This window comes from Solanum verrucosum, unplaced genomic scaffold, assembly GCF_900185275.1.
Source record: "Solanum verrucosum unplaced genomic scaffold, falcon-dt-bn FXZP01000118.1, whole genome shotgun sequence".
Classification (NCBI taxonomy): domain Eukaryota; kingdom Viridiplantae; phylum Streptophyta; class Magnoliopsida; order Solanales; family Solanaceae; genus Solanum; species Solanum verrucosum.
Genome location: NW_026020568.1, coordinates 2,632,578 through 2,645,289, shown reverse-complemented (window position 1 = coordinate 2,645,289; position 12,712 = coordinate 2,632,578). Strand labels below are relative to the sequence as shown.

Below are 12,712 nucleotides of genomic sequence, written 5' to 3'. Positions count from 1 at the left end.
ATTAGTCATTCTTTTTACTAACGGATCTTTCGGAAAAAGGCCTGTCTACCTCCACGAGATAGTGGCAAGTTTACGTATACTCTATTCTTTTCAAAATCATACTTTGTAGCGTAATTTTTTTTTCCTTGTCGGTGTGCAAAGGTTAAAAATAATGGATGATGGGACATAACCAATTGCTAAGGCGGGTAGAGCACAGCTGTTAGGAAATGAGAAAAGATTTGTTAATAGTTTATTAAATCTCACTAAAAATGACGAGTCATAGGTACATAAAGGATCTTGTTAAGATTTAATGAACTTTTTGTTTAACAATAATAATATATTCAGTGTATTTAACTATTTATACATGATTTAATATATTTCTTTAAAAATATTCATGTAAAAATAGTTTTCGTGAAAATTGTGCTACTTACTTTAGAGGAAAGAAAAATTAACTACGCTCATCAATAGCACAAGTCATTGCTAACCAAGTGGTGTGAAATGTTAAGGCATACAAAAATCTTTTGTCATACCAAATGTGTTAGTTACAACATATTCAGTGTAATTTCATAAATATGGTATGAGGAGTCAGGGTGATGCATGTGTAAGAAGCCTTTATCTTATGTTGTGGAGGTAGAGATGATATTTCCGATAGATCTTTGATTCAAGTAAAACATACAAAGAGTCAACTATGTAAAGGAAATACAATAGTGAAAACTCATGCTAAAACTAATGAAAACAGAGAACAATAACACAACAAATAATATGAAAATCTTAACAATGAAAACAAGTCATACCAAATGTATCCCAATTGGAAATTAAATTGAAGGGAAATAAAAACAAGGCCTAGTAGACTTTGAACTTAATTTGTTAGGTAACCCCATGATGTCTATTTCTTTTTTTCAAGGGTGTTAGGAGAGGAATGAGTGTCACGTTGGACATGAAGTGAAGAGGAGACTTTTTACTTCTTACAAATTAAAAAAAGGTTCAAATGCTTTTTGTTGGGCTATCTCAACTCTAAACCTAACTAACTCGGACGAAAGTTATAAATGAAAAATTTAACAAAAAAAACACCCTTTGCAATACTTTGACTCTACTGTCTATCCATCTTTATTATATTATATAGTATATATTTTCACAGTAGTCAGTCAAAAGATATACTATTTGGAAGGAAAACTGAATATTGATCATTGCCTTAACCTGCTAAAGTTATGTCATATTTTTCTAACAAAATTTACAGTTGACCAAAACTATCTAATCTACTTTTTGAATTAGATGTTTGAGATTGAAAAATCGAAAGTTTAACAGCACGGTTTGTAATTCCTTCTTCTTGATGTCCCATGTTGGTGTTATTTGAAGCATTCAATTGCATGTTTTGTCTTTTAAATGAATTAATTGAACTTATGTCTACTGGGGCATAACTTGTGGAACATTATGATACGAAAATATAAACTTATGTCCTACAAAAATGTTGTTTGCCCTAAGAGGCAAACATTATAGACCAACACAAAATAGAGACAAAGAGCAAATGACAATTACAACTCAATATCTTTGGGTCATCTAATTTACCAAATATGTACACAATGAATAGGTAATGCATATTTGATACTAATATACATATATTATACATAAATTTACATATCTATACATATATATACCTACACATATGTATACACAACATATACAACCAAATATTTATGTAGAGTATACTTCAGTCATATTTGGTAAATTAGATGATCAAATAGTATATAATTGGTAACTATCCCATTGAAATACTGCCTCATATATACTAGCTCATACTGGGCCAAGTCAGTGTTGTTGGGGTCTATTTGGTACATCACAACAACCTAATTTAAAAGAGCAACTTTCACATATAACAAACACAAAAATCATATTTGTATGCTATAGATATAGTTTGCATAATTGCGCTCCATAACAAACATAAATATGTATATTTCGCTATACATATACAAAAGAAAACAATTGTATATAATCTGTTTCTGTTTCGATATACATATACAAAAGATCAATTGTTTAATCTGGGTTTGTATAAAGTGAGAAAGAGAGAAAGGCAAAAGAGAACTGGGTAGGGGAATATTGGGGAATATTTGTATTGTATAATTATAAGTGTATAGGACGAAGATATGTATTTGCATGTGTATATACAATTTTCTCTCGCTTTATATAAACAGAAACACAATTTATATATTTCTGTTTGTATAAGCGAGAGAGGCGAGGGAGAGATTGGTGAGCGAGATCTGAGAGAGTGGCGAGCGAGATCTGGGAGAGGGGAGAGAGGAAAACGAAAGTATATGTATATATACAATTTTCTCTCGCTTTATACAAACACAAATGCATTTTATACATTTGCATTTGTATAAAAAGCGAGAGAGGCGAGGGAGAGAACGAGAGTGGTGAGCGAGATTCACCATGAGAGAGGTGAAATATCAACAGTTTGCTATGGGGTACAATTAAATCAAACTATCTTTATAGCATTTAATTTGAATTAATAGTTTGCTATTATATACAATTTTTCCAATTTAAAATGAGAAAACTATACAAAATGGACCCAATTGTAAAACTATTTATCTAAAATGGATCCAATTTAAACTATTTAACTTTAATGGATTCATGACCCAAATTATTTACCTGCTTACCCCACTTTAGGGGACTCTTTTTATAAGAAATAAATAAGAAACAATTAAGAGAAAATTATCGAAGTCACAATCTTATTTATTTAATAATATGTAGATATACCATAATGATATCATAGATGATTGAGTAACCTCATCAAAGGACTGAAACAAACCTCAATGAAAACAATGTTCAGTTACTCATTGATACCACTAGAGTATGTTCAAGGAGGAAGAAGCAGTCCCTCAATGAAGACACTGCTCAGTTACTCGTTGATACCATCAGAATATATTCATATAATGTAATATATGATGGTATCAGAGAGCAAAAAAGGGTGGACACTGGCGTCAGCATGACGTCAGCACACAAATAAAAATAGATATATGCCACTTTAAAATAAAAATGGGGTATGAAAGTAATGAGGCATTTAAGGGTAAATATTTTAAGGGAGGTTTCACGGACCGTTTAAGGCTCAACGGTCCGTGAAACACTTCACCGGCCATATAACTGGTTGTGGAGCTTCACCTACCCGACAGGTTTTCACTAAAATAGGCATAACATTTTAATCCAAACTCGAAATGTGGCAAACTTGGTAGCATTAGAAAGCGGATTCAAAGACCTTTAATTTGGTAGGTCATTGGCCACCTAGTTCATTATGTGCTGAGATATATGATTGTTTGAAGTTGACCCAAAAAATAAAAATTGATGGGTGACTTGTACGGACCCCTAAACGGATCGGACAAGCAACCACGGGTCCTCTAGGGTCCCGTCCAGGTGACCCCCACCTTGGCAGCCTTAGATGGTTGGCCACCATGCCCTAAACAGGTCGTGGACCCCTAAACGGACCGTTTAGGGTGTCGTGAAGGGTCCATGGTCCATGTTTTATTTAAAAATATATTTTAGACTGATTTTAGAGTCGCCACTTAATTTTAGAGTAAAATTAAGAAAATCGTTGTTTTCAAAAAACTAAAACAGAAAATCTAATGAAAACTTAAAAGGGGTTCGGGGTTCTTATTAGCATTTCGAAAAGGGTTTTAAAGCACCCAAAATACCCGCTAATACGCGGTTATCCGGCAATTAATTTTTTTGGCTAAAATAATTTTAACTTAGCTTGAACCGCAAAATCGAACTATTTTATAGCTAAGACCATTTTAAGGGAGAAACAGAAAAATGTCGCAATATTATTTAAATGAAGTATTTTGTAAACTTATATATTTATTTATTTTTAAGTCAAGTAAGAAACGGCTAATTTAGTTAAGTGATTAATTCAAAATGAGTGTCTTCTGGGGGTTTGAATGTTCGAAACCTTAAAATCGATAACAAATCAACAAACATAATAAATAAAGAAAGAGAGACTCGGACCCAAGTCTGATTTTCCTGTCCACCTGGGCCAGTACTTGGGCCTATTTTTGCTTTGGACCTTTGGCCCATTTAAATCACTGGTACCTGTCCTAGTCTAGCATAAAATATATATCTTTCTTTTGGTCCTTAGGTCAAATTCCTCCATCTGTCCAAAGAACTAGCAAGTAAAAGCAAATAAGTGGGCTTAGACCCAAAATAACAAAATACAATATTTTGTAATAAAGAGTGGGCCTTTGGCCCAATCTTTTCAATTTTTTCGATCTGCTGCAGATCCTTTCAACTCCGGGACCTGTTCGTCAATTTTAGCGGGCCGGCTGACTCGAAAAAGATGGTTTGAGCCTTTATGGCTCTTCCAAAATGCAAGGAGATAGGAGTTCATAGTAAACTCGAGCAGATTGCACATGCAAAGAAAAGATAGAATGTAAGTAGCCGCTCATTTATTTAATACGGATAAATATCAAACAAAACAAAATCAGTCTACCACTGTTCTCAGTCTTATTGTTGTTATAATTATTTTTTGAGCACTCGAAAGAAGGGTTTACAAACCATATTCCAATGTAAAGGATTTAATGACTTTAAGCGAATATCGACTATAGCCAGACATTAAACAGAGACAATTCCAAGAATAAACAATTTACCATGACTCCCGAGTTTTTCAAAGCATAAGCTACGTCGTATCTTATTGGCGAATAAAAGGTGGATAAGAAAAATCGAAACTTTGAAAGTTGAAACATAATGAACAAATACCAATTTACAATAACTCAAAAGTGACAGAAGTGAAGGAATTTTCTTTCTAACCTTCAGTGGATGACAATTGATGAAAAAATAAATGAAGCTTATATTATTATTATATTTTTATAATTGAGGAAGATGACAACAAAAATCCTACTAAGTATATTAACCAAGGACCAAATCAGCACGTAATACTAGTGGGGAATCACACACACAAAAAAAATAAATAAATAATAACTAAACAAATAAATAAAAAAAAAGACATGAACGAGAGGGACTTTGAGTACCATGATTGACACACACTCCTCTAATGGACAAGGCAGAACAAAACAGAGACAATAGCAAAAATTTCCGGAGAACAACGCCTTCAAACTGGACTTAAACAACATATAAACAAGAAGAAGCAAGATCCAATAAACGGAAACAGAGGAATCAATCATGCTGTAAGGCAAACAATACAAAAACTAGATTCCATTTATCCGTCCAAACTATTGTTTTAAAACTCGAAAATAGATTCTAGAAAAAAAGAGGAACAGATCTTGACACCTTCAAAAACATGTGACGAATAAATCGCACCATCTCGATAGGATATGACCAGAGCGATATCGATGCGGCCAATAAGTAAAGGAATTAAACATAAAGCAAATACAACAACTCTACATCTGAAACATTATCAATAGGTAAGACAGACTCAAATGGATATTGAGACGATTCGAAAACGAAGCACATATTCGATCTCGGAGAAATAAGATGAAGATTACATACCACATCTAACCTCAAACACCTCGTATGAGCACGAATCGATTAACACACAGAACACAACTCGAGTCTGAGTCTTTACTGAAAGTAGTCGAAGAAAAGAGTTGAGAGTTGTATACCTTTTGTCGGGCAGCGAACAAGGACGAGGCGAGATAACCACGAGGAGCTTCCACCACTACACAAAGACTTCGAGAATTCTTTGAATACTCCAGCAACCAGCGCACACGGAAAGGAAAAGGAATGTGAGGAGTATTTCTTATATAATTTTGTAGCTTTGGAATCGTCTCCTCTGTAAACTCTCACCGATTTTTCCCAAACTTTTCAACTTTTTTCTCTGCCTTAGTCTAGAATTTTCAACTTCATCCCAAATCCCCCTTTCAAATTTTCTTCCCCCCTTTCAGCAGTGACTAAGAGGGAATATATAGGGGATTTTTAGGGTTCCCAAATGGGGGGAAAACGGGCAGAAATCCATAAGAAAGGGACCAATTCGAAATTCAAAACTCCCCAAAAACGTTCACAATTTGGGTGAGGCACCTTTTTTCTTGCGATTTCAACCCATTCCGGAAGAGGAAAGGGGAGAAATCGCGTGCCTGCTGCCTGCTGCTGCGATATTAATGCAGATAGGGACGGGAGACGACAAAATTGCAGCGTCCTCTCTCTGTTCCTCGCTGCTTTCCTCACTGCTGTGTGTTAGCGTTTTGGACTGTTTCCGGGTCTTGTACGCTGTGATGTTCACGTTGAATTTAAAAGGGGAAAAGGGTTTGGGTCGGGTCAGGGGAACGGACTGGGTTGGGGCTAAGATGTGGGCTGTGGCGCTGGGAGTAATTGCTAGGTATGGGCTGCTGTTTGGTATTTGAATTGGTGGACTGGGAAAGGTTGAAAAAAAAGAAGGGAAAATTGTGCAGGTTTTGGTATTAAGAAATGGGTTGCTGTACGTTATTGTTGGTTGAAAGAATTGGCAAATGTTGATGGGTCTTTGTGGGCCGGTTTTGGTATTAAGCAGCGGCCCAAAATGGGTTTAAGGTAAGGTAAGTTAGATTGGAATTAGGAAATAGTTTTACAAATTGCGAATTCGGTCAAACTAATTAAGAATTTAGTCAAAATTGGATGGATACTCGTGAATTCGGTTAAAAACTAAATAAGACAAATTAATATTAATTAATTAACGAGCTTTTTAATCTTAACGATATAAAATAATTAAATCAATTGTAAATTAATGATTCAAAATTATAACCATAATTTAAACTAAACTAATTTAATAAAATACTTACTAAAATTAAAATCTTTTTGAAATGATTTTCGAAATGTTTATAAAATATACTAATTATATATAAAATTACATGAAATATATTTATCATTCAAAATACTATAAAAATAGACTGAAATTATTTAACAGAACCTTGAAACTATTTTGAATTATATAAAGCTAATTATTTTAATTCGTTTAAAAAATTAAGAAGCTCGGGAATTAATTACTATCGGAGAGGGTCAAAATTGGGCGTCAACAGTCCACTTTGGGATTGTGGACTTGTCTGTTACTGCTCTTTAGCCATATTTTTGAAGTCTGAGGTGTTACATGAACGATTCAAATTTTAAGAGTAGAGTTGCAAGGTGTTATAAAATGATTCGGGTCGTAGCTTAGAAATTTTTGAGATGTTACAGAATTTGACCAAGTAAATCCCACTACAAAAGTAATCACAATTATAAACAAAAAAAAAATCGGTGGTAAATTAATCAAAGTGGTTGGTAGATTGAGTTATCAACCAATACCAACTGATATTAATTTGTTGCTAAAAGGCTTGTTGGCTTAAAAATGTTTTATTTGTTTAACAATAGAGACAATTTTTTAACCAAATTATTAACAACGAACATTTTTGGAAGTGGGAAGTTTATTTATTTTTTCTTCTTAATTTCTTTTTATCAATAACAAAAGAAAGACTTTAAAGTAAATGCACAAGAGAAAAGTATTTAGAGAGACATTGATATATTGCTCAACTTCAACGTGATGTATAAATGAACAAAAATGACTTTTTATTTATAGAAGAACAAAAGTTGCATGCAATGTTCCTTATAAGAAACTCCTTGCAGAGCTACTTATAGAAACCTATTTACAAAGCTGCTTATTGGAATAACAAATAAACATCCACAATTAAGTGTGAAAGACATATAAGCATTCTAGAGGATTACAATTCCTTTATTTTGTCCTCTAATTTGCTTTCATACTTTAATTGGATCAACAAGCACCATAGAAATGACGTCTTTTAAGTTATTTTTGGAAAAAGTATAAGCATCTTCATCTTTATAGAAGAACTCTGACACCCTAGCAAGGTTAAGCAGTGGCATGAGAAGGACTCTTGATACTGTTGTTGATTTTAGGCATCGTTGATTCAAATCCTTCCAATTATTCTCTATTATTTTCCTTATCTCCATGTACGCTTCTTCCTTTGTGGCATCATAATCATTCATGTAACAATCAATACCTGAAGCTACATCTCCTCTTTCTATTTCTCTCTGCGTATCACATGAGCAACAACCATTAGACTAACAAGTACACAAGAGACGAGATCGCAAGAGAAATAAAAAGATCAAAAATAACAATAATATTTCCAATGTGTTTCCATAAATAAAGCCTAAAAAGTTCAGATGAATTGACTGTACACAGATCTTACCCTTGCATGTCTTTACCTTTGAAGGGACATAGATGTCATTTTCTATAGAACCTTGGTTCAAGAAAAGAAAATTTTAATAACTAAAATATTAAGGATATTAACCAATAATATAAAAGCAAAAACTATTGAAAATAATAATAATAATAATAAGAGATAATTTCAAATATAAACAATAAAGTAATTAGTTTATAAAAAATATAGTCATGTTTTATTTATATTAAAAATAGCCAAAAATTATAGGAAGTATATACTGATTATACACTATAGCTTTTCCAAAAGCCATAGAAAATATATATTGTCTATACAATATATATAGTGTATCAATACATGAGCTATACACTGACTATACATCATGATACACTAAAAAAACTAAATATATAGCTTAGCTATACACTGAATACACATGAAGTATAAATTGATTTTTAATCTCGATCAACACAAAATCACCTCTAAGCAATCTCATATTTTAATTTAGATACGAAATCATCTTGATGTTTCGAGTCATATTATATATAATTCTCTCGAAACAAATTCATGTTTACGGTTCGTTAAATTTTAAAGAAAAGGAATTGGGCGAATAATCATAATATACCTCATGTGATACAATATCATTTAACAATCTTGAAATGATAGAGGAAGCAACAAGAATTGGAGGTTCAGTTGTAATCCATTCGAATGCCTCTTTGGTTGCTTCATCCCCCATGCCTAACCAACAAGCAGTAGAGACATATGGGACAGTGCTAGTTTGAATTCCATTCATCATATACTCCTCCATTCTGGGGCCTGTGTTCCCATGATACCATTTTGCCTCTTGAAAATAAGCCCTCACCAACTTTTTCATCTGAAATTAATTTATTAATTATTCTCTCTTTATAAATAAATGACACATAAAATGGGACAGAGCTGCATCAGCGGAGTCAGGATGAGGAGTTTGGGGGTTCTAAACGATTCTGAAAGAAAAGATTGGTCGTACAGTCGTTTTGTTTAACATTTTCGGAAAGACCACCTATTTGTTCGTTTACCGGGTTCAGCACGAAATCATAAATAAGCTCTACCAAAGATTGCCAAGAATTTGGTTAGGACATTTTTTAAAAAAAAAGCATCAACTCTAACGTGAAAAACATTTTCATAACCCCTTTCTTCCCTACTAAAAACTCCTTAATTTATTTGTTGGATTATTAGGAGTAATAATTAATATCTATCACATAATTACCTCACTAATAGCAAAGTTGACTCGAAATGACTTGTTCTCCTTTGCCAACTCTTTCTCCACTTCATTGTAAAAATCTAGGAGAGCAGTGTAAACGAGTTTCATATACGGCGCTAGCTTTTCTGCAGCGTCGATGTTCCACCTATTGTATAAATAAAAGAGATTAACTTTTATCTACCGATAATAGTAGTGAATAAGAAAATTATATCGTCGATTTGTTTTTAGAAATACATATTCCTCTTAATATATCCACATATTGTATACGCATTAGGTGGAGTCATTAATAAAATTCTTACTTACACATTAGTACATGGAACAAATCTTGTAAGCCCTACTGTCACAAATATTGAAAAGATATATAGTTTAATAAAGGAAGAAATATTTTTAAATTTTGTGTCTATAAATATATCATAATATATGTATGGTTATAATATTTTGAAACTTATAATTTTAAATATTTCATAATTGGCTTTCTCATTGAGGATAAAATAAAAAGTTAAAGTAAATTCTTTAGAATTAATTAGTAGGAGTTTGATCATAGGATTTGAGACTCAAATTTGAAAATTTTAATTTATAATCTCGTATATATTTTGAATTGATGATATATTATTGTATACAAATAACGATAAAACTCTCTTTCCTAATAAACTAGAAAATATTTTTATTTCGTAATATTTTTCAAATTGAAATTGAATAAGCATTTGCTAATGTATTATTTGGTTTTAAAGTTAAATTGAAAAAAGCATTTGCTAATATATCTAATTTCTAATGAATGATTCAAAGTTATGATCTAAAACATGTTCAAATGGGCTCTTAAACTATTGTCCTTTGGATGGACTAAAAAGAAATGTTAGGAAAATAAACTGAAATGAAGATATAGTATTATAATTAATATTACCAAAAAAACATACCTTTCTATTGCGTTTGTAAGGAGAGTAAGTTCAGGCAGTGTTCCATAGATATCATAGATGTCATCAGTAATTGAAATGAAGCATAACACTTTGGTTAGTATATTCCTGACAACATTATATTGTGGTTCAAAGTACACACCCAAAGACCAAAAGTACATCTCAACCACTCTATCTCTTGCAAAAGGTAATTCATTTGCCACGTCCAATTCTTTCCACCACCTAAAATGTTAAGTTAAATCTCAAAATCTTTATTTTTTTAATAAAATAATGTTGTGATATTATTGATTGTGTATCTTGCTAGTTACCTTGTGATATCACATAGCTCCCTTTTATGCATCTTCTGCAATGTATTGAAGTCCAATTTTGCAAAAGTTAATATCACTTGATCACATGATTTATCTTCTTGGTAAAACGATATGTATTTTCTAGTTGCTACCCTGGCTATAGTTTTGTTTATTGGATACTTTAGGGCATAGCTGACTTGCATCGATAGAGAATTACTCAATTTAGGCAACAATAACTTCAAATGAGTGGTGGTGAAATTAATTGCTTCATCCAAAATTTCTTCATCATGTACTCTGAATTGTGCTGCCTCGTATAAGCTTAATAATCCTTGCATGTCGTTAACCAATGCTTTATTATAATTTTCTTGGTCATCGATGAACTTCCTAAAAACATCTGTTTCAAAAATATATATTCACACGCTAGTCTGTAAAAGTTAAAAACTCTTATCTACAAACAAGCTTTGTTCACATAAATTGGATGGGATGACGTATTACTTACCAGATGAGACATAGTAACCTTGTTGCCTAAGTAATCGAAAGCTTAGAGCGACAACATGAAGGTCATGGCTTTCACCAAATTCACCAATCCATTCTTCATAACCATTATAGATTTCACTCAATGATTCCTCAATCTCATGTTCAAAATGGTATGCCAATCCAAGCAATTGGATTGTGTTTATAAGTCCAAGTTTTTGCAAAGATTTGGAAGGAGAAATCACTAGCATTTTTCTCACTTCTTCTTTTAGATCCTTGTGTTCCTTCTCTTCCCATTCATTGGCTCCCTATACGCGTAAATAAATAACTTTGTATAGATATAAATTTCTTTGTGCTTCAATAAGTATTTGCAAACAGAATATGGCTCAAGAGTGTTTCAACTGAAAACAAAAGCATTCAATTTTTTATATTATCGACAGTACTGAATACATGTTAAAAAATTAAGAGTTTTAGGGTCGTAGGGGAATACATTAGGTCATATTTATTTTTATATGTTCTCGAAGATAACCTAACAAATCCCATATTTTAAAAGATCTTACCCGTAAATATTTTCATGTACCTTGAAAGTGTAAATTTTTTCTTTTTTTACTCAGCGACACATAAAATATAAAATCAAATTAAAACATGAACACATGTACTAGGCATTCAAATTTACCGAGAGATTAGCATAGGCAAGAAAATGATCTCCCCCAACAGTAGGATGATGATTGTCACTCCGACGTGTAATTTCGCTCTCACCACCAAATCCATCCATTTTTTCTAACTTAGTTTTTGTAGAGTTTGGAGTAGAGAAACTAAAGACGTAATAATATGCTTAATTAAGGTTTGATAATAGTAGTAGAAAGTAAGAGAAGTGAATTACATAAAGAAGTTTTGTTTAAGTTACTACTTCACACAGACATAAGCCTATTTATAAAGATTTAATTTAGTTAGGGTGCACATGAAATTTGACTACTCTTATCATCAAGAACAAAAATGTTAGTGGTGACTGTGGACATTGAAATTTTGTCGGTTTACTAGATGTGTTCAATTCGAGTTGAAATTTTACACAGTGACGGAGCTAGGATTTTCAAGAAGGGAGTTTATAAAAATCTGAAAAAATAGACACACGAATTAGCCGAAGGGGGTTCGACATCTACTATATATACCTAAAATATTATTTTAACCATGTACAAATAATATATTTTTCTGCCAAAGGAGGTTCGGATGAACCCCTGAATGTAAGGTGGCTCCGCCACTGATTTTGCATGGTATGTTCGATTCCAATTAGCTAGGATTTTTGGACACTATTCAACCCTAAACCCTAGTTCATGCCTATATAAAGGGTACTCGAATATTCCACAAATTCATGGAATATTCATAAAAAGATCAAATTTAAATCATCCTAGTTTGAGAAATACGCCACAAACGACCCTCGAATCAAGAGAGGAACATAATTGAACCCGCACTATCTATCAATAAAATTATGTTTCTTCATATTTTATTTGTGATTGCAATTTATTTTTGTCACTTTAAAATTTGTTGCAACTTGCAAGCAGTGACTATTTAGGGTGGCCATTATATTTAACTAATCCCAACTCTTATCTGCAAAAATGTTAGTGGTGAATATTTAAGGTGGCCAAGAAATTTGATAAGTCCCAACTCCCATCATCAACAGTAAATATGTTATAAGTGATGAAT

General features: G+C 32.5%; 1 protein-coding gene across 1 annotated transcript; it reads right to left on the bottom strand.

Annotated features, from left to right (window-relative positions):
* Positions 1 to 7,571: 7,571 nt before the first annotated feature.
* On the bottom strand, positions 7,572 to 11,786 carry LOC125810591 (sesquiterpene synthase 15b-like). The gene is made up of 7 exons (XM_049490065.1): positions 11,688 to 11,786; positions 11,037 to 11,319; positions 10,559 to 10,931; positions 10,254 to 10,472; positions 9,346 to 9,484; positions 8,725 to 8,973; positions 7,572 to 7,974 (listed from the first exon to the last, which is right to left on the bottom strand). Exons 1-7 carry the CDS (start codon positions 11,784 to 11,786, stop codon positions 7,681 to 7,683), a joined length of 1,656 nt encoding a protein of 551 aa, XP_049346022.1. The 3' UTR covers positions 7,572 to 7,680.
* Positions 11,787 to 12,712: the final 926 nt, after the last annotated feature.